The 21165-nt window shown below is 48.4% G+C and overlaps 1 protein-coding gene across 1 annotated transcript in view; it reads right to left on the reverse strand.

Moving 5' to 3' along the window:
• Nucleotides 1-21165, reverse strand: part of STAB1 (stabilin 1) — a 62226-nt gene extending 41061 nt beyond the window's left edge. The window contains exons 1-16 of the mRNA XM_044676618.1: nucleotides 21084-21165; nucleotides 20596-20750; nucleotides 15597-15730; nucleotides 15074-15189; nucleotides 14620-14705; nucleotides 14391-14460; nucleotides 13721-13816; nucleotides 13282-13401; nucleotides 12020-12216; nucleotides 11707-11846; nucleotides 6573-6700; nucleotides 6250-6332; nucleotides 5476-5605; nucleotides 4667-4803; nucleotides 2981-3043; nucleotides 410-523 (exon numbers count right to left, since the gene is read on the reverse strand). Of these exons, the coding sequence (XP_044532553.1) occupies nucleotides 410-523; nucleotides 2981-3043; nucleotides 4667-4803; nucleotides 5476-5605; nucleotides 6250-6332; nucleotides 6573-6700; nucleotides 11707-11846; nucleotides 12020-12216; nucleotides 13282-13401; nucleotides 13721-13816; nucleotides 14391-14460; nucleotides 14620-14705; nucleotides 15074-15189; nucleotides 15597-15730; nucleotides 20596-20750; nucleotides 21084-21165 (1851 nt within the window). The remainder of the gene's footprint in view (nucleotides 1-409; nucleotides 524-2980; nucleotides 3044-4666; nucleotides 4804-5475; nucleotides 5606-6249; nucleotides 6333-6572; nucleotides 6701-11706; nucleotides 11847-12019; nucleotides 12217-13281; nucleotides 13402-13720; nucleotides 13817-14390; nucleotides 14461-14619; nucleotides 14706-15073; nucleotides 15190-15596; nucleotides 15731-20595; nucleotides 20751-21083) is intronic.

Genomic DNA, 21165 nt, shown 5'->3' on the forward strand with positions numbered 1-21165 from the left:
GAGAGAGAGAGAGAGAGAGAGAGAGAGAGAGAGAGGAGAGAGAGAGAGAGAGAGAGAGAGAGAGAGAGAGAGAGAGAGAGCAGGAAACTGAGGGGAGAAACCATAGAAGCCAGATTTGGGAGGAGGGCTGGGATAGGGTGAGAGGGCCATAAATTGTACTGATGGAGAAGAAAGTTCTTGGGTGAATGCAGAATTTTCCCCCACAAAGGTGATGTGGAACGGTCATCATCAGGGTGAGTGGGATTGGAGGAGACCAAGCAAATGGACTGAGGAAGGCATTCACAGCCTAGTTGGGAGATGGGTGGGGGTATGGCCCTGAAGGTGGGATGGTTCCTGGAGATCTAGGAGGTATTCCATTGCTTCCTTCCATTCAAGCCGTGCCCCCTTTCCTCAGGCCCTACCCACTCACCTCAGTGAACAGGTAAATGAGTCGCCCATCTCTCAGGCTGTCCACTGCAGAGTTGCTGGGGACAAACACAGTGAAGGGCCCTGGGCCTTCAAGGATGGAAGGGAGGCCACAGTTCTGGAATTAATAATTCAGTTATCAAGCATCTGCCCCGGGTGCCCAAGTTCTGTGCTCCATGCTAGCGACCCCAAAATAGATTAAGGTGCTGGCCCTGCCCACAAACTGTTTAACATCGTGATGACCTATTGGGAAATCATGGGTTCAGATCCTGACTGCCATTTACTAGCTCTGGGAATTCAATTGAGTAAGTCACTTCTCAGTCCTGGACCCCAGTTTCTGATTTTGTTACAGGAAGTTCACAGGGTCAAAAATATAAAGCTGGAAGGAACCTTAGAAGTTGTAGAGTTCAACTCTTTATTTTACAGATGAGGAAACTGAGGCTCAGAAAATTATCCACGGTTACTCAGCTAGAATCTGAGGCAGGAATTTCAAGTCCAGCTCTTCCTAACTCCAAGTCCAATTCTCTCTATCCACTAAAGAGTGTCTCCCTATACCAATAAAATTCAGGGCTCCAATAACAAGGGAATGAAAGGACATACATTTATTTTTCTCTCTCAGTGAGCAAGAAACACACTTCCTGCTTCTTCATTCCATCTTGGAATTCTCCAGCCCTTCCCGCTAGGTCCAACACTAATACTAAATTAATAACTAAATAATCCTCACAACAATATAACATAGTTATAATTATATAATTTATATAACATGTTACATATATATTACTATGTGTCAGGCACTGTGTTTACTGCTTTACTATACATTTAAAACAAAAACAGAACCTTGGCAGGTGAAGAAAGTTATAGGGCGATACCTTGATCATGGGGAGCTACTGTGTTTTTGAGATGAGGAGACTCAAACATGTCTATGTTTCACTGTGGTCAATGAAACAGGACTGTGGGAGACGTGGGAGAGAATGGGATCAAGGGCAGATCTCAAGCATGGGGTATTGGGTCACTGAGGCCTTTGAGAAAGGACCACTGCTACTGTAGAACCCCTAGACATCATGCTAGTGGAGAGTGAAGGGAGAAGAAAGGAAGATCCTCAAACAGGAACAGCTTCTATTCATACAGTTCTCTTCATGGCCTATCCTCATAACAGTCCTGTGAGGTAGATTGTCCAATTACCCCCATTTTACAAACAAAAAGGAGAATAAAAGGAGGGAGGGAGAGGAAAGAGAGACAGAAAGGAGAGAGGGAGAGAGACAGAGAGAGACAGAGAAGAGAGAAATGAGAGAGAAGAGAGAAAAGAGAGAAAAAGAAAGAGAAAAAATAAAGAGATAGAGGAGAGGAGAGACTGAGAGAGAAGAGAGAGAAAGGATATAGGAGAGGAGAGAGAAGAAAGAGAAAAAAGAAAGAAAAGGAAGAAGAGAATGAGAAAGAAGAAAGAAAGAAGAGAAAAAGAGAGAAACAGGAGAGAACGAGAGGAGGAGGAAAAGAGGGAGAGGGGGTGAAGGAAGGAAAGGAGAGGAAGGAAGAGAAAGAGAGGAGAGGAAAATAGAAAAAGAAAGGAGAGAGAGGAAAAAGAAGAGAGAGAAGAGAAAGAGAAGAGGGAAAGGAAGAAGAGAGAGAGAGGGAGGGAAGGAGAGAGAGGGATAGAAAGAGAAGAAAGGAAGAGAGGAAGAAAGGAAGGGAGAAAAAGAGAAGAGAGAGGAAAAAGAAGAGAGAGAGAGATGGGAGATCAAGAGTATGAAATACTGTATATACTATCAGACACCTTGGTTAGCTTTGTTGGATTGCCTTTTCTCTCTCTCTCTCTCTTTCTTTCTTTCTTTCTTTCTTTCTTTCTTTCTTTCTTTCTTTCTTTCTTTCTTTCTTTCCCTCTCTTTCTTTCTTCTTTGTTACAAGAGATGGCTCACTATTGTGGGAGAGAGTAATATATTCTGAAATGAAGGTGATATAAAAACAAAAGCTATAAGTAAAAATGGTTTGTTTTTGTGGTTGTTTTTAAAGATCTAATTTGAGCTCTGAAATCAGAAGAACTGGGTCCTAGATTCAATTTTGCTCTGTAACTTTAGAAAATTCCATCCCTTTTCTGGGCCCCAGATATCCCTATCTGCAAAACAAAGAGATGAGATGAAAGTCTTGGAGGGCCCTTTCAACACTGACATTCTAAGAGGTTATCTATGGAAGGCTCAAACAACTGAGTTACACCGGAGTATGAATCACAGCCCAGCCATCTCTCTCTGTCTCTCTTTCTCTCTTTCTCTCTGTCTCTCCCTCTCTCTGTGACCCTGGACAAATGGCTTCCATTCTGTGGACTGGTTTCCCTCTCTGTTCAACGGGCATAAGAAATCCTTTTCCTGCCTCCTTCCCAGGGCTATTTCAAAGACCAAAATTGATAATAGCGGGAAAGAGTTTTGATGACTAGGAGCTGATTAAAAGGGAAAAAGGCTGAGTCCGAGGCCAAGAAGAGCCTGCCCTGGAAGCCCTGTGGGCCAGCCAGGTAAGAGAGGAACATCTAGGCCATCAAACCCAAAACTGTGGGTGTCTCTTCGGAGGCCCTCTGTCATCTGCTTACCTCCAGGATAGTTTCAAACCGACTGAAGACATCCATAGAAGCCAGAATCTTCCCGATGGATTTCTGTAAGGATACAGTGAATAGATGAGTGGGGTCAGTGGGCTTTGGAGTAGTCTGGAGAGAGAACCTTTCCTTTCCCTGTCCTTGACTATTCACAGAGAGAACCTCCATCTCTGAGGGCCTGGATCAGTCCTGGAGGGATGCCCAAGACCTGAGGTTTGCTGGCCAGAAGGTCTGGCCAACTTTGGGAAGAGCCGCTCAGTCCCACTCCATCTGTTTCCCTGGTCCCCCGCAGGTTACAGAAGGTACTTCAATCCTCCCTCACAGTGACCAGCCCTGGGGAGGCTTCATTATTCATCATTCCCTCTCTAATTTAGAAAGAAAGGGGTATCATCAATCCTGTGTATTTACACTTGATCTTTGCCTAGCCAGGCCCTGGGGTCTCAGGTCCCTGTTTCCCCTCCTGGAAGGGAAGGCTGCTCTAGTTTTCCTGCCACCCAAAGCCCATAGGACCTAAGAAGCAGGACTTTAGAACTTGAAACAAGTATTTCCTTAAACTCCTTCATCGGCCCCCTGGGACCAGGGACACACCAGTACTTATAGGGAAGGCTCTGGCTCCTTCCAAGGCCAAAGTTGTTGTGACCTGGGCTTTGCAGAGCCCAGTCTATGAAGTAACCTCTTTGGGAGGTCTAGTGAGAAGAAACCCACAAATTCATCAAGAAGGAAAAATACCTGCCGTCCTTCAATCCTTATACCCTCTCTCTGCCCCGAGCCCTGAAATCTTCCTCTCATGGCATCAGAAGTCAATGGTCACTGTTGTGCCTGCTTCCCAAGCTACCTAGCAGCTACATTTGAGTAATTGCTGAAGATTGTCCCCTCCTCAAGGCTCCAGATGGACAGCTGGCTTCTGGGAGCCCTTAAGAAATCAAGATGTAGGGGGCAGCTGGGTAGCTCAGTGGATTGAGAGCCAGACCTAGAGACAGGAGGTCCTAGGTTCAAATCTGAACGCAGACACTTCTCAGCTGTGTGACCCTGGGCAAGTCACTTGACCCCCATTGCCTACCCTTACCACTCTTCTGCCAATACACAGTGTTGACTCCAAGACGGAAGGTAAGGGTTAAAAAAAAAAAAAGAAATCAAGATGTAGACGACTTGGGCTCTGGAAGAAATTCCCCATCTTTCCCCTGCCCCCTCTTCTGGGGTCCAAGGGGACCTCGTCTCCACACAAGAGCTGTGCACATCCCGGGGGCACTGGGGGCATGTGAGTAGTTAGGCGAGAAAAGAGGAGGGATCTCTGTCCTCCTCACCCTTATTCTGACAAAGCCTGGTGTGGGTCTCATAGGATGGCTTCCTCTCTGAAGCATCTATCCCATTCTGTCTCAGCCAACCTTAGCGAAGATCCACGGAGCCCTGGGGCATAGAGGGCATGCCAGGAACCCCCTCATACCATGACAAGAAATGCTTGTTCTCTGCCTAGTTACTCCTCCTCTCTGGGCTCTCCCAGTGGCCTCTGCTTAGCATTCAAGGCTCTCTACAAGTAGTCTAACCATGGTGGGACCCACAAAGCCCCTCTCAGGCTACCTTCAAGACAAGGATGAACCTGTATAGGGGCTAGAACACCCTCTTCTCCACCCACCCCCCTTCCCTAAATGAGTTTTCTTTGAGAGGAGGGCAGGTTTGGCTCACCTCTGGGTCTCCTTCAATGAAGGCTGAAGAGGGCTGCTTACGGAGGCTGCCGACAAGATGGAAGACGCCATTGGCTGCGGGCAAGTTGGACAGGACGACTTCGTATGCTTGATCCGGTTGATCTTTGTATCTATACACTTTCCCATTGTTCTGCAAAAAGTATCAGGCATCAAATCCCCCCTGCCTCTAGCTGGGACCCTCCCAACAATGAAAGCTCGCCCCTCGGTTCCTGCGCATCTTTGGCTGGAGGACCAGTGTCCAGTCCCTCGTCTCTGCTGGCCTAGAGACCGAAGAACCTAAGTAGGACATCATGAGAGAGTCTCCTTCCCAAGCCTGGTCCCCACTGACTTCGGCATTCAAGACCCTCCACTATTAAGGCCAGCATTAATAAATCTCTTCTTCAGTCTGACCAAGCCTCTTCGCCTCTCCCTGTCAATACATTAAGCTTGTGGCCGCTTCTAAGACTTTGCTAGGGTCAGCCTCAGCCCAGAATAGCTTTCTACGTCTCTGTGCCATCTTTGAAGAATGCACTCAAGTGCTGCTGGCGCTCCCCAAAGTCTTCCCAGGGAGCTGTCCTTCCTCTCAACATCTTCAGAAGGGCCTTGGCCCCCCCAACCTGCAGAGCTTCCTGAAGGCAAGACACGAGTCTGCTTCTCCCCCGACTCCCCCAGGTGGCGAGTTTCTCGAGAGCACCTTTCCTCTGTCCCCCCATCTCTGTCCCTCATGGCATGAAGCAAAGAACTAAGCACACGGTGGAACTCAGGGAAAACAGTGAGACACGTTGGCCCTCCAAAGCCTCCTTACTAAACGAAAGCTGGAAGTAAGGGTCAGTGACTCTCCATCCAGGGTCCACCACGTCTTGGGAGTCTGGAAGCGCTCTTCTATGAGATGCACTCCGGGAATGATGTGGAGTTTGCATAGCGACCTGGACACCGATTCCTTCGTGGAAGGCAAAAGGAAGATTTTAGGGGGCTTTTGGGAAAGAGGACTCGGTGACCACGGTGAGATAGGGATAGGCTCAGGGACCTTCCCTGGAGTTCCATGGGAAGATGGTGGTCAGCACAATATAGTAGAAAAAATTCTGGCTTTGAAGGAGTTGGACCAGGCTGAAAATTCCATTTCTCAGGAGCAGCTAGGTGGCTCAGTGGATAGAGAACACGGCCTGGAGGGGAAAGGTCCTGGGTTCAAATGTGGCTTCAGACACTTCCTAGCTGTGCGACCCTGGGAAAATCACTCAGTCCCTATTGCCTAGCCCTTTTCACTCTTGGAACCAACACTTGGTTATCAATTCTAAGATAAAAAGTAAGGGTTTAAAACAATAAAGAAGGAAGAAGAATGTTGAGCTCCCAAGATTGTACAATTCTGGGGAGGGGGATTTGCCAGGGTTTAGTAAGTCTTTGCTCCATGGAACATGCCAAGCTTGGGAAGCCTTGGTCAGATCCCTGGGTTGGGGGATATAGGGGTGAAGGGTTCAGGCTCTGGCCCTCTCTGAGTGGGGAGCAAAGGAGGGATCAGGTGAAAGAAAGGGCCAGAATGAATGCCCGGCAGAGTGCCTTGGGGCCAGGGGGATCCACAGCACTCACATTCAACCTCGAAGTCACAAACAGGTATGGGACCAGCACCGTGAAAGGCCCAGACTTGGACAGTATGTCTCCACAGCCTTTCTCTGTAAAAGGTAGAGGATGTCAGTAGCTCCCCAGCCTGGCCGTCCCACTGCCCATGTTCTGCCTTGGTGTCTATTTTCTGCTTGTCCATAGGCTTCCAACAAGCTGGCCCTGCTTCCATTTCTGATCCTCCTTTCCCTATACCTGGACCTGCCCCAGTCTAATGAAGTCAGAGCCCTGGGCTCAAGTCCTTCCCTCATCAGGGCATCAGGGCCCCCAGGTCAGCTTCGAAGGGGTATTACCCAGCATGGAGATGGCTGTATCTAATGTCCTCAAGCTTGTGCGGAGGATCTTCTTCCTCTCCAGCTCCCTAAGAAAGTGGCCAAAGCAGGAGCGTCCATTTCCAATCTCCCCTTCTTTGCAGACACACCTGGAATGGGAATGATGGGGGATGTGAAATCAGCTTTAACAGAATTGTTCCCTTAGATCTCCAAGGGTGATTTCTATACCCGCTGGGCCAGGCTCTTCCTTATTGCTGACCCCTTTTGTCCCTTAGCTCTCATCCTTCTGTTCTCCTTTCTTCTCCCTTCTACCTCCTCAAATTCTTCTTCCCAGTCTCCAAGGCCCAGGTCAAATCTCCCCTCTTCCAGGAAATTTTCCCCAGCCCAAGGCTGGTCTTCCTTGCTCTGGGCTCCTAGAGCCCTTCAGCTGTTACCTTTCTTATCATCTAATCTTCAGGTCTTGTCTCCCAGGCTAGATTTAGATCAAGAGACCTTCACTGAGGATTCCTATGGGAAGAACCTTGTGCTGAGCTAAAGTGAGGAAGAGAAGAGAAGACCCGGGGAACCTGCCTGCATGGAGCTCCTAGTCTGGAGGACTATTGCACTAGCTTCTGAATTCGTGGTCCTGCTTCATCCTTCCCCTTTCTAATCTGACCTCCAAGTAGATGTCAAAGTGATTACCTTTAAATTCAGATCTGTCTGACCTTGTCCCTCCTCTACTCAACAAACCCCAGTGGCTCCCTATTGCACCTGGAAACAGATAGAACCTCTTCTCTTGAAATTTAAAAGCTTTCAGAACCTGGCTCCGATCTATTATTCCAGACTGATTTATACATCCCACATCTTCCCATGTACCACAGTTAGTGAAATTGAATTTGAGGCTGTTCTTTACACCCCGTTCCCCATCTTTGAACTGGCTGGAATCCTTTTGCTCCTCACCTCCACTTCTTAGAATTCCTTGTTGCCCAGGTACCAGCTTCTAATCTACAGGAAGCCTTTCCTGATCTTCTCCCCCTTCTCTCTTCCTACTCTGCTGCCGCAAACCCCTCCCAGCTACCTTGTATTTATTTTGTGGATTTTTTTAAATTAATTTGTTAAAATTCTGGATTTAAACCCTAAAAAAGAGCACTGTACACTCAAGAGTACCCAAAAAGGAAGATTGAAATTCCAAATCTTCACTTCATATCCCTTGCTTAACAAAAGTATGTAACAAATTCTACACATCACTTTCAAAGCTATCTCGCTTGTCTTGTGCTTCCTTCTGAATTCCCTCCTGTACTTGTGTGTGTGTATATGTGTGTGTGTGTGTGTGTGTGTGTGTTGTGTTCTTAACAACAACTCCAGACAGAATGGCAAGGGATAGGCAATTAGGGCTAAGTGGCTTGCCCAGGATCACACAATTAGGAAGCATCTGAGGACAGATTTGAACCCAGGACCTCCTGACTCCAGATCTGGCACTTTATTCACTGTCCTACCTAGCTATCCCTGCACAAGAACATCTGAATAAACAGCTGCCTCCCAGGCCCAGGTTCAGCCATGACTATGTTGGCTCATTTGCTCTTGAATGGCCATCCTGTCCCCATCTCTCCTCCCTGGGCTCCTCACCTCTCTCCACAGTCACAGAGGCTCAGATGTGCGCAGAACCCAACTAGTTTGACCAGAGAGCATCCAACTTCTGTGTGAAGATCTTCAGTGGCAGAGAGCTCTCTCCCTGCTGACCCTTGTTCCAGTTTTGGATGGTTTTAATTGCTTTTCTTCTATTAGTCAAAAATCTACCTCTACACCTCCACAGCTCCTCGTTCTGCCTTCTGGGGCTGGGGCCAGGCCCGGGAAATCTAATCTTCCTTTCAAGTGTCGCTCATTCTACAAGCATTTATTAAACATTTATTATGTCAGGCACTGTGCTAAATCCTAGGTAAAAAAGGAAGGCAATATTTCAGTGGATAGACAGGCAGGACTGGAGATGAGAAGTCCTGGATTCAAATCTAGATTGAGACACATCCTAGCTGTGTGACTCTGAGCAAGTCATTTAACCCCAATTGTCTAGCCTTTACTGCTTGCTCTTCTGCTTTGGAACCAACATTCAGTGTCAAGGTTTAAAAAGAAAAAAAAAGATAGACCTGTCTGTCTTGAACATGGAGTTTATCTCAGAGGATCAGGGGGACCTTTCTTCCACCTATACCTTCAATTTCATCTCTCCCTATTCCCTCCATGAACCCCCTCAATTGCTTTATCTCATGCAGCCTTTTACTGGCCCTTTCTTCTCAAACCACAACTTTGCTCTGATCTTTCCTAATCTCAAAAACTTCCTCTTGACCCTGTCATCCACTCTTCTTAGATTTCATCCTTTCTCTCTTCCCCTCCTAGGGAAGGCCAAATTTCCAAGAAGAATAGTCTATATCTGATGCCTCTACTTCCACATGACCTCCTGACTCACCCTTCAGCTCCTTTCAAACTATTTTTCATTGTGACCATTTTGCTGATACTGGTTAATCAAAGGTCACCAATCTTGCCTTTGCTGCCAGCTCTTCTAGACTCTTCTAGTCTGAGACTTGCTTGCCTTCCCTCTAGAATTTGCCACTCTTGACCAGCCCTTCTTCTGCATATGTCCTCTTCTCTTTAGGCTGCCAAACTGGTATACCCTCTACTGCTACTCTCCCTATCTGATCTCCTTGATTTCCTTTCCTGGTTCATCCCACTCCTGTCTTCTCAGTGGATTGTGTGGGGAGAGGAGTCACCCAAGGCCCTGCCCTCTTCCTCATCTCTTAAAACTAAAACCTACTGAGGGCAGCTAGATGGTTCGGTGGATTGAGAGCCAGGTCTAGGGAGGGGAGGTCCTGGGTTCACATCTAGCCTCAGACATGTCCTTGCTATGTGATCCAGGGCAAGTCACTTGACCCCAATTGCCTAGTCCTTACTGCTCTTCTGCCTTGGAACCAATACACTATTGATTCTAAGATGGAAAAGAAGGGGAAAGGAAAGGAGGAAGGAAGGAAGGAAGGAAGGAAGGAAGGAAGGAAAAGAAAAAGAAAGAAAGAAAGAAAGAAAGAAAGAAAGAAAGAAAGAAAGAAAGAAGAAAGAAAGGAAGGAAGGAAGGAAGGAAGGAGAAAGGAAGGAAGAAGAAAGAAAGGAAGGAACAAAGGAATGAAGGAAGAAAACTTCCTGTCTCTGACAGACACTCTTTGTCTTATGAATTTCATCTACTCCATTGGTTTAAATGACCTCATTTATGCAGAAGGCTCTCACATCTACCCTTGCTTCAGTCTTCCCTAGACCTCCTGACCCATATGAATGTCACACCCAAATCTTCAACTCAATATGTCCAAAGCATTGACTTCCCCCTTTCATCTGCCCTTTTCTGATTCTGATGATGGTGTCCTTCTCCTCAAATCTAATTAGTTGGGAAGTCTTGTCACTCCACAATACCTCTCACATCTGCCCCCTCTTATTCTCTGACCATCATCCCATTTTCCTGCTGGCCCTCTTGGTTGTAAACTCCCCTCTGATCTCCTTGGCCTCAGGCTCTCCCCTCTCCCATCTATCCTTTACTGTGCTACCAACAGAATCTTCCTCGGGTCTGATTGTGAAACTCCTCCAATCAAAGCCTTCGAGGGGATACTATTGATGCTAGGACAATGATAATCATTGCCATTACAGCTAGCATCTATAAATCAACATTGAGAAACTCTTTTCACACATTTTTCTCATTTGAATTTCACAACAACCTGTGAGGCAGGTGCTGTTTTATCTCCGTTTGATGGAGAAGACAGGTTGAGAGAGCTAAAGTGACTTGTCTAAGGTCACATCACTAGTAAGTATCTGAGGCAGGATTTAAACCCAAATTCTCTCAACTCCAACCCTGGTACTCTATCTGCTGTACCATGCTGCCTATTTTATTTTTTTAAACCCTTCTTCTGTCTAGAATCAATACTAAGAATCCACTCCCAGGCACTGGGCAATTAGGGTCAGGCAATTTACCCACGGTCACACAGCTAGGAAGTGTCTGAGACCAGATTTGAACCCAGGACCTGCCATCCCTAGATGTGGTTCTCAATCCACCAAGCCACCCCCCCCCCCCCCCCGCTGCCCCTAAGCTGCCTGTTTTAGAATACAGACTCCCTTAGCCAGGTATTCTTTACTATCTGGTTCCAACCTACCCTTCCAGGTTCATTTCCCACCGTTCTCCTTTTTGAACTGTGTCTCCACTGAACTAGACACCGAGGTTGTCCCCATCTCAGGTCCTTCTCTCTCCTATCCTGCCCTCCCATCCTCTTTCTCCTCATCTTCAGTTTTCAGGATACTTCTCTTGATTTAAAGACCAACTCCTCCCTGAAGCCTTCTCTGATTGCTCCAGATGAAGAGGTCTGTCCCTCATCATACTGCCCAGAATATTTCTTCTCTGTCTCTCCTTTGCCTTGTTTTATAGGAAGGACAGAAACAAGCATTTATTTAGTGCCTGCTATGTGCCAGCACTTTACAAATCTTGTCTCATTTAATAATCCTCACAACAACCCTGGAGGATGGGTCCTATTATTATCCCCATTTTACAATTGAGGAAACTGAGGCAAAGAGTGATGAGGTGACTTGTCCAGGGTCACTGAAGTCGTCTGAGGCATATTTCCTGACTACAGGCCCCCACCCTGTATCTACTGTGCTCCTAGCTGCCTTGGATTCTTTTTTTAGCATTAGCATTCTTGCCTTTTCCTCATTCACCGGTCATTTTTTTTCCTCCCATTTGTTGTCTATCCAGAACTCACTAACGCTCAATTATCGGCTTTGATGAAATGGACTCAGACATTCTAGTATGGACCCTCCCTGGCATGCCCCCTCCCCATCGCCCTGGACCTTAGAGCTGGAAGGGACCCCAGATCTATTCTGCCTCCTTATTTTGCAAATAAAGAAACTGAGGCTCATAGGGGTTAAGTGTCTTCCCCTGTGTCCGTGAGAACCGTGAGGAGCAGCGCTGGGATTTGAACAGAGGTTCCAAGCCTCTGCCTGATGCTCCTTCCCCTAGAAAAGATCGACTCTCCTTTGTACTCCAGCAGAATCCCCCGGCTGCGCCCCTGGACTGAGCCCTTCCCGTGCGTTCCCCCAGAGGCGGGCACAGGGGGGCACGGCCGGCCCCACACACTTGCTCACGCTGCCCCGCGCTTACTTGGGCTTTCCCTGCTCGTCGCTCTGGCAAGTGGCTGAGTTGTCGCAAAAGTAGTGAAAGCAGGTCCGCGTGGAGGTCTGGCAGCCTTCGGAGACGTTGCGGCTAAGGCTGTAGAAGCCTGGTTTGCAGACGCAGGAGGACTAGGGGGAGCAGAAGCCCCAGTTGGTGTGGCTTGGGGCAGGACGAGGGAAGGCGCCCCAAAGTCGGCTCTCCCGCCCCCTCCCCCAGACTGGCTCCCCGAGGACTCTGAAGCAGCCCCCTCCCTCCCAGCCTTCCCCCCCTCCGGCGTCCCGGGCTGGGAGCTCCCGGTCACCTTGCCTGGCCCCTGAAAGACACATTTGGTGCTGTTACTGGGGCAGCCACCGTTGTTGGAAGCGCAGGGGTCCAGAGGCTGGCAGAACTTCCCGTCACCGTGGTAACCAGCCTTGCATCGGCATTCAAAGCCTCCGTTCTCCAGGGTTGAGCAAGTCGCAAAAGAAGAGCAGGGAAGTGAAGAGCAGGGATTCTGGGCTGAAAGGTTGAAGGAATATCCATCAGGCAAGCTGTCAGGCATTGGGAACTATCTTTATGAGCTAGGATGGGCCTGTGAGGCGATGGAGCCTGGATGTGTTGGAGGAGGCATTTGGGGAAATTAGGAGCAGGTTTGTAGATACTTAATATACTTAAAAAAAAAAAAAAAAAAAAAAAAAAAAGAGTCTCTGCTATCTTAGAATCAGTACTGTGTATTGGTTCCAAGGCAGAAGAGTGATAAGGGCTAGGCAGTGGGGGTGAAGTGACTTGCCCAGGGTCACACAGCTGGGAAGTGTCTGAGGTCAAATTTGAACCCAGGACCTCCCATCTGGCTCTCTATCCACTGAGCTTAGTATACATGCATGCACACATTGGATGAAAGAATGGATGAATGAATTTTTAGTCATCCAGTTGGCTGGTTAGAATGGTTAGAACCCTCGGTTGTCCCTTCTGGACAGGCTGGGACACAGGTAGATGATTTCAAGGTCCTCTCCCTCCCTGACCAGTTGCTGAATCCATGAATCCATTTAAAGATAACAGCATCTTTCATTTCCCACAGGGAAATCGGGCCAATGGCCAGCTGGAGATGGATTCAGACCCCAAGTGTCAATGACTCAGGAGGATCCTTTTTCAGTTGAAAAGGGAAATGAGAAGAGCGCAGGACAAGGACAGAAGTCCGAGGATACCAAAAGCAAATTTCCCCATTAAAAAAAACAACAACAACAAACAACAAACAAAACCCTTTCCTTCTGGGTTAGAATCGATAAGAACTAAGGCTCGATTCTAAGGCAGAAGAGTGGTAAGGGCCAGGCGCACAGCGGGGAAATGTCTGAGGCCAGATTTGAAGTCAGGATCTCTACCCACCGGGTTACCTCACTTCCCCAAATTTCCTCATTTTCACAATTTGTCCCCATTTCTAACTAAATGCATGTGTACGAGTGTATTCACATGTGTACAACAGGGGGAGGCTGGACCCCTGTGGGAGGGTAGAGAATGGAGGGGGAGGTTTGCTTCTTTTCTGAGCAGCAAGGACAGATGTAGGGTTGGAGGATCCCAAGGGCTCACCTTGGCATTTACTGCCCTGGAGCAGGAAGCCTGGTAGGCACTTGCAGCTGGGTGCCCCAGTGTCTGCACCCACACACTGTGAGTTCTTTGGGCAGGCCAGGGCCTTGCAAGCAGGTAGTTCTGGAAAAACAGTAGGAAAATGGGGCAGAGTAGGAGAAAGGCTGAGCATCAGGAGCCCTGACAAAACATTCCCTTCCTCTGAACCTCAGTTTCCCCTTCCATAAATAGGGTGTGTGTGTGTGGAGGGGTGTGGGAGGCTGGACTCTGTGATCTCTAAGCTTCCTTCTAGCTCTAAGGTTCTGGTGGAGCCTATGAAGCAGGGGAAAATTAAGCTGCTTGTGATTTACTGAGAACTGACCCTCAGTCCCCACCTGCCACCCTGCGGCCACCCTCTACCCTGGAAATGCCCCCCAAGGTCCCCCTGGCCCAAGTCACTCACCCTGGTCACACCTGGGGCCAGTGTAGCCAGCAAAGCAGAGACAGCTTCCATCCCCCTGAGACCCACTTTTGCACACCCCATTGACACAGGCACACACTAAAAGGAAGAAAAGGTGCCATCCCTGGAGCTTACTCAGCACCTTGACCCAGGTTTGAGCCTGTTTATTGCACTCCCATGAACACAAGAGTACAAGGCTTCATCCCTACCCCATCTGCAAAATCCATCAGGCTTGGGGCCCTGGGGTGTGTGTATGGGGGGGCCTCAAAGGGAAACAGAGAAAGACTTTCCCCCAATGATGAATTCTCTGTTTCTTTATCTGCCTCTGTCGCTTTTCTCTCTGTCTTTTTATAGGGGTCTCTCTGTCTCCCTTTTATCTCAGTGTCTAATGGTTTCTTCTGTTCTCTGTGCCTCTCTGTTACTCTTTGAGAGTCTCTGTTTATCCAGCTCTAATTCTGTTTCTTCTGCCTTTGTCTTTTTCTCGGTATCTCTAGGTTTCTCTTTTCATCCCTGTGTCTGACAGTTTTTTTGCTCTGTGTAGTCTGTCTCTGTCTGCCTCTGTGTCTCTCACTTGTCTTTCTGTCTCTCCTTCCCCTACTCCCCGCTTCAGTCTCTGTCCATCAGTCTGTGTCTCTGTGACCCCTTCTGTTCTCTCTGTCCCCTGCCCCCTTACCTGATTTGCAGTCAGGACCAAATAAGCTCCCATCTTTGCACTCCTGGCAGGCAAAGCCACCAAACCCTTCCTGAGGAGAGATGTAGCCCGCCGGCTAGGTAAGAGGTCCTTCCCTTGTTTTCCTCCGGGGCTCAGATCCTCCTTCCATTCTGGCTGCACCATGGTCCCACCCTAGGGGCTGGGTAGCCATTCCTGACCTCCCCTCATTGTCCATCTCCCAACTTCTCACCTCACACACGCAGGTCCCATTCTGACCAATCCCATCCAAGCAGGTACCATGACCATTACAGGGATGATGGGATCCCCCAGGACACTCTGTGAAGAATCAGCAGGGTCAGTTGGGCTCAGGTGCCAGCCCTGGGTCTTAGCCCCCATCTTAGGTAATGTGTCCCTCTGACAGTGATGTGCCAGGGGAGAGAGACCTTTGGGACTGGGTGGGTGCCAAGAGTCCAGTCACTCCTCTCTCGCTCCTGGGAAGGGGGAGTTTGAGGGAGCCTCCTATACCTGGTGGAGGTCGTGAGACCCCCAGAGTCAGAGAACTGCTAGAAGAAGAGCCAGTTGTAAGGCAGCCTTAGCCTCATGTGGTCCTGGCCCATTTGTTGTTGGGGAACCGAGCTGATGGGGCAGGCACCCACTCCCATGGTACAAGATTGGCAATGTCCCCATTCATCCCTGCCCCATACCAAAGCACTTCGAGCCCCAGAACCCTGGACAGCAGGCTTTCTCTTCCACCTCTTTCCAGCATTTCTGAGTGCAGCCAGGCATCAAGATGTTGTTCTCTCCCAGAGTCACAGTGTAACTGAGACGAGAAAGGGGTCAGTGATGGAGGGCCTGCCTTCTAGGGCCCCTTCCTGGGGGTATCAAGCAGTGGTGACCGAAATCCTCAGTCATTTGGGTCTCAATTTAGAGGAGAGAGGAGGATGTGGAAGAAAGGATACTTTATTCTATCTCTTGGGGCTTTTGGATGTCTCCCCAAAACTCAACCTTTTCATCTAAAGCTTTAGGCATTGATTTCCCTCCCAGATAATTAATTGTTCCTTTTTTCCACCCCAAAAGCTGTGTTTTTCCCCAGTTTTTCCTCAAGAGTCTTACAACACTATGTACCCTTGCCCCAAGCCACTTCCCCTCTGTCCTGCTTGGGACTTTCTAGCTTCAGGGTTGGGGGCTTTTGGTGGGGAAGTGGGGGTAACAAGGATGGGCCAATACCTGCAGTCCTCAGATTCCTTCTCCCAATTCTTGTTCCAGCCGGCTGGACAGTCCTGATTCTTAAAAGCTGCGCATGAGGTGCATGGAGTGTTGGTGAGAAACTTGGTCTTCACATTACAGAACTTGGACTGGATCTTCACAAGAGAGAGAGAGATAGTAAGGAGGGGGGAGATGGTGAAGAGCCCAGCACCCCCCCCCCCCATCCTCCCTGCTAAGGTCACAGTCAGGAAATGTCTGAGCCACTGAAGGCTTCAGAGACCATCTCTTGAAACCATCACATTTTCCTGAGTGAGAGGGTCTAAAGAGGGGAGGGGACTTGCTCACAGGCACAGAGTAACATCAGAAACAAAGCTGGGGTGAGAACCCAGGAGTCCTGACTCAGTTTAGCTCTCTCTTTTCTACCTTGTTATGCTTCTCCCCATTCCCTGGAAGAAGCCATGCATTTGTTTCTTTAAATTTTGCTCCAAAGACATTTCATCTTTAGACTATAATATCATTAAAAAAAAATAACCCTTACCTACTATTTTCAAATCAGCTCTAAGCATCTGTTTAAGCATTGACTTCCCTCCCACCTTCTTCTTGGTTAGATCCCCTACTTCCAAATAATTGTTCTTTTTTTCCCACCCCAACAGCTGAACTTTTCCCAAGTTTTTCCTCAAGACTCTCCCAACCAAAATACACCGCCCCTTGATACTCAATACTAAGTACCCTTGATTGTAAGACTGAAGAGTGGTAGGGGCTCAACAGATTAGGGTTGGTCTTGCCAAGGGTCACAGGCTAGGAAATGTCTGAGTCCAGATTTGAACCCAAGTCTTCTTGACTCCAGGCCCAGTGCTCTATCCACTGTGCTACCTAACTGCCCACCCCATCCTTTTTAAAAATGTTATTTAATGTTAATGATGACTAAATTTAGAATTTTAAAAATAACCCTAGATGTTACTTAATATAATTCTATTTTTCTTCCCTAATATAATTCCATTTTTGTAAATGTGTGTGTGATTAGTCTCTCCATTAGCCACAAGTGCGACTGAAACCAAGTTGTTTAGACCTCATAACCCAGCCAAAATACCATTCCTCACTTGTAATCTAATTATAACTTAAGTCCCCAGGAAGAAACAAAGAGCCTTCATAGCAGAGGAGTGCTGAATTTAGTTTTTAATCCTGGTTATGTGACACTTGAGCAATTCACTTAATGTCCAGGGGCCCAAGTTGTCTCATGTGTATCTAGACCAGTCGCTTCCCCTAATCCCTCCTCTTATCTAATATGGGCCTCCCATTTTGTTAAACTAGATCAGACACATTCAGAGGAAGAACTGTGGGAGTAGAAACATAGAAGAAAAACAACTGCTTGATCACATGGGTTGATGGGGATATGATTGGGGATGTAGACTCTAAGCGATCACCCTAGTGCAAATATCAATAATATGGAAATAGGTCTTGATCAATGACACATGTAAAACCCAGTGGAACTGCATGTTGGCTATGGGAAGGGGATGAGGGGAAGGGAGGGGAAAAACATAAATCTTGTAACCATGGAAAAATGCCCTAAATTAATTAATTAAATAAAAAAACAAATCACTGCAAAAAAAAAAAAAAACTAGATCAGAGGCCCCAAACTCATAATACTCCAGAGGGCAGCCAGAACTAGATTAAAATATGCTGGAAAATATTTAACAAAATGGGTAAAAATAGGATAGAACAAAGATAATGCTAATGCGTGGTTTTCTAAGTCAATCTGTAACCTGGAAGAATCCTTATGTACAACTTAGTGGCTCCATTTCCATTGGAATTTGGCACCCCTAGACTCAGGTGACCTAAGGGGGTCTCTAGCGGAGCTGTTGGACCTGTAACCCAAAATGGCGATGGGGACATGAGGGGTCCCCATGTGTGTTTGTGTCTGGGGGGTATAGATGCGTCCCCCTGGTGGGTAGACCCAGAGTTTGGAGGGGCTCAGCAGGAGCTATGACTATGCAGGCATGTGATTCCTGGTTTGTGGCTTAGTGGTGACTGATTGAGGAAGCTCCACCCTAGGGAGAGAGCTGAGTCCTCAGTTTGGATGGGTCTTGTGCTAGGAAAAAGCTCTCCAGACCTATTCCTAGAAGGGATGTGGCAACAGCTGTCCTTCCCTTAACACCTCCCTCCCCCACAACTAGAGTAGAAAGAAGGTTGATGGGGAAATCCAAGGGTCAGAAGGAGTTCCTTTAACTCAGGAAAACTTGGAAGGTGAGGATGGATGTAGAAAGAACTCTTGGGGACAAGAGTAGAGAGCAAGATGCCCTGAGCGCGCCCGCTTCCCCATCGGCACCCCTTTGCTCCCTCCATCTATCTATTTTCCTGGCCAGTGGTGTCAAAGGCAGATAGAAACCGATCCCTGTATTGGCGTGTTGACTTAGAAGACGCCAAATTAACATTAACTATGCTGGGTTGTAGCTTTATTTTCTTAAACATTTCCCAGGCGTATTATAATCTGGATTAGGTCCCACTTGGAGTTCTGGGGACCAACATAACCGGCCAAATGAGAGTGACATCTCTGGGATCCATCTTCACCTTTTCCAGGAAACCTTTATTGGTGAATCCCATCTGAATTTAGAACTGTAACTAGGAATCCCAGCGACTGAGGCACATTGAAGATGACTGGCGGTAGTAGAATTAGACAGAGACCCTCCTGGGTCACCCCAAGACCAGTGGCACTGCCATTGGTTTGGAGCAGAGTCATCTGATCAGTGAGAGAGGAGACGAAGAGGAGGGTCCGTCCTAGGCAGATATGGTCCCCCCAGAGGGTACGGCCCAGTCCCTGTACCACGGCCGATGATGCCTGGCTCGTGATCCTCATCTGCTAAGGGGAAGCAGTGGTGGTGGGGAGGCGGGGGAGGCCCTCACAGAAGGGTGAGAAACTTGGGGTGGTGCTGAGTAGTAGAGAGGGGCCGGAGGACCTCAAGGTGGGGATGGTGGACTGGATAGCCATTAAACAGAGAGATCAGATTCCCCAAACTCAGGTGCTCTGGGAAAAAGTCCCACCCAGCCCTAGGAATGGCCTTCCCCAGCCTGGGTAGATGGTGCTCCCTTCAAACCCCTGAAGCCTTTGGTGTGCCTGATGAGCTCTGTCCTGCCTCATTTTGATCTTGAATAGAACTCTACGTATTTACTTCTTACTTTTAGCACACGTTCTCCCCAAATTTCCCAGCTGTAAACTCTCTGAAGATAGGGCCTAAATTTGCTTTTCCTGGTGGAAGAATCTGGAAACTCTGAATGCTAATCCTGACTCTTGGAGGGATTTCTGATGCAAGCCTCCCCTGCCTCCTCCGAGCCTCAGCTTCCCCAATGGTGGTTAGGGATAACAATGCCTGTGGCACACATGGAACAAACCCAGGCCACAGAGATGCTTAAGGCTTTTAGGATAGAACAGACCGGAAAGGACTTGGGAGCAGAAACCTGAGACTTTTATTATCAACCTACGCTGCTCACTGAAAAAGGCCTCAGAAATTCCAGCCTTACCCCAGCTCTACCCAGTATCTACTGTCATCCAGGAAGCTTCACATCTCTCCTGCGCTGAATCCTGAGAGAGAAACTGAGACTCGGACCTCACACAGAGACAAGACTCAGCCAGAGGGACAGAGACACTGTATGGCAGAGACAGACAGAGACAGAATCAGGGACAGCTGCAGAGGTGAAAAAAGAGGAAGAAACAGCTCCTTGACAGGGCATTCAACAAACTCTTTCTTTCTTTCTTTCTTTCTTTCTTTCTTTCTTTCTTTCTTTCTTTCAACAAATGTGTATTCAGCACCTCCTGCAGAAGAACCCTGTTCAACATATTAATGGAGGCATGACAAAGAGATGACTTTTGCAGAGTTTACTGTCTAGTAGGCTAATATGACAAAAGACAAAACCCAAACTATAGAACTTTCCAGAGTATGACAGAGATGCAACTTTAAGTGCTGACTGAGGTCAGAGGAGGTAGGTTATTGCTAATAGAAGGAATTACTGAAGTCTTCCTGGAGGAGTTTGGTAAGACTAGTGAAAAGGGAAGATATTTCCAGGCAAGAGAATGGAGGGAGAGAGACAGAGAGACAGAGAGACAGAGAGATAGAGAGAGAGAGACAAAAAAGACAGATTCAGAGAGGTAGAGAGGGAGGGAGGAAGAGAGAGGAGAAAAGAGGGAGAAGGAGGAGAAAAAGAAAGAGAGGAGAGGAAGGAGAGGGAGAGGGGGGAAGAAGGGAGAAGAAGGAAGAGGAAAAAGGGGAGAGAGATGGAAATAGAGAAAGAAGGATGAAGATACAGAAAGGGAGACAGCAATGCAGATGGAGATAAAGGGAGACAAAAACACAAGGAAACAGTGAGGAAAAGTGACCTGAACATCCTCCCATTTCCCTGGACCGTTTTGTCTGGCTCTCTTGCTTATTGCCCGTCAGCTCTCCCCTGCTGGAATGTAAGCTTCCTGAAAGCAGGATGTGTTGTTCTTTTACCCTTGAATCCCTGATAAGCAAAAAATAGCTGCTTAATATATGTTTATGGGACAGAATTGGAAGCAGTGATCCCGAATCAGTGCGACACATAGCTCCACAGTATAGGGAGGCTTAGCACAGCTCAGTCCTCAGTCGTGTCCTCCCAAGAGAGCAGCAGAGAGACGATCACAGAGATCTAATGACATCCAGACAGAAAGAGATACATGGAGGCACGAGAGGAGAGACAGAGAGAGACAGAGACCAAGGGAGACAGAAGAGGCCCCCGACAGTTTGGTCACCGATATAAAGATGGAGTTGAGACGGGTACCGGTCTCCCGACTTCCCACCCATCCAGGCCCCACCACCTCCTAGCCCCGTCCTGGTCCCCCTCCAGCTCCTAAAGACAATTCCTGATGCCTGACATTCCGTCTCGTCTCTGTTCCATCCAGGAGACACTGAACTGACTCCAAATCCCTGAGCCTCCATCGGTTCTACGCCTCCCCCAACCCTGGCCCCAGTCTTTATCCCAGGCTCAAAGCCATCCGGACCCAACCCACCTTTTCTTCCTTGCCCCGGCCCACGCTAGCCAGCCAGAGAGTCAGGAGCCAGAGGAGACGTAGCCTGGCAGGGCCAGGCATGGCCAAGCGCTGCAGGAACGCGGCAGCCTCAGAATGGGGAGAGGGTTCCGGGCAGCGCAGCCTCCCGAGGCTCTCTAGGACACGAATGATCCGGAGTGGGGTTGGGGGGGGAAGTTGCCTGCCTTAAAAATGACACACACGCACACATACAAACCACACACACACTCACACTCTCACACAAACGCCCAGCCAGTTCACCCCAAACAGGAACCCATCAGGATTTCCTCTTACATATCAGCCACAAACAGGCGGAAGGAAAACCTCGGCCACTGACCACCAGGAACAGACGGCTCAGGCCCTTGGCAGGTCCGGAGGCTGAGCCCTCGGCAGTCACCCTGGCCTAGCCCCCGGGGACGCTGCCAGTGGGTGCAGGAGCAGCGTGTGCTAAAGAACAACAGGAAGCCCACCCCCACTCTCCAAGCAGCATCTCTCGTACCCCTCCAACGAGGGCCCGGCCAGGGCCTCAAATGCCACCATTAGAGGGGCCAT

This window comes from Gracilinanus agilis, chromosome 1 (genome assembly GCF_016433145.1).
Source record: "Gracilinanus agilis isolate LMUSP501 chromosome 1, AgileGrace, whole genome shotgun sequence".
Classification (NCBI taxonomy): Eukaryota; Metazoa; Chordata; class Mammalia; order Didelphimorphia; family Didelphidae; genus Gracilinanus; species Gracilinanus agilis.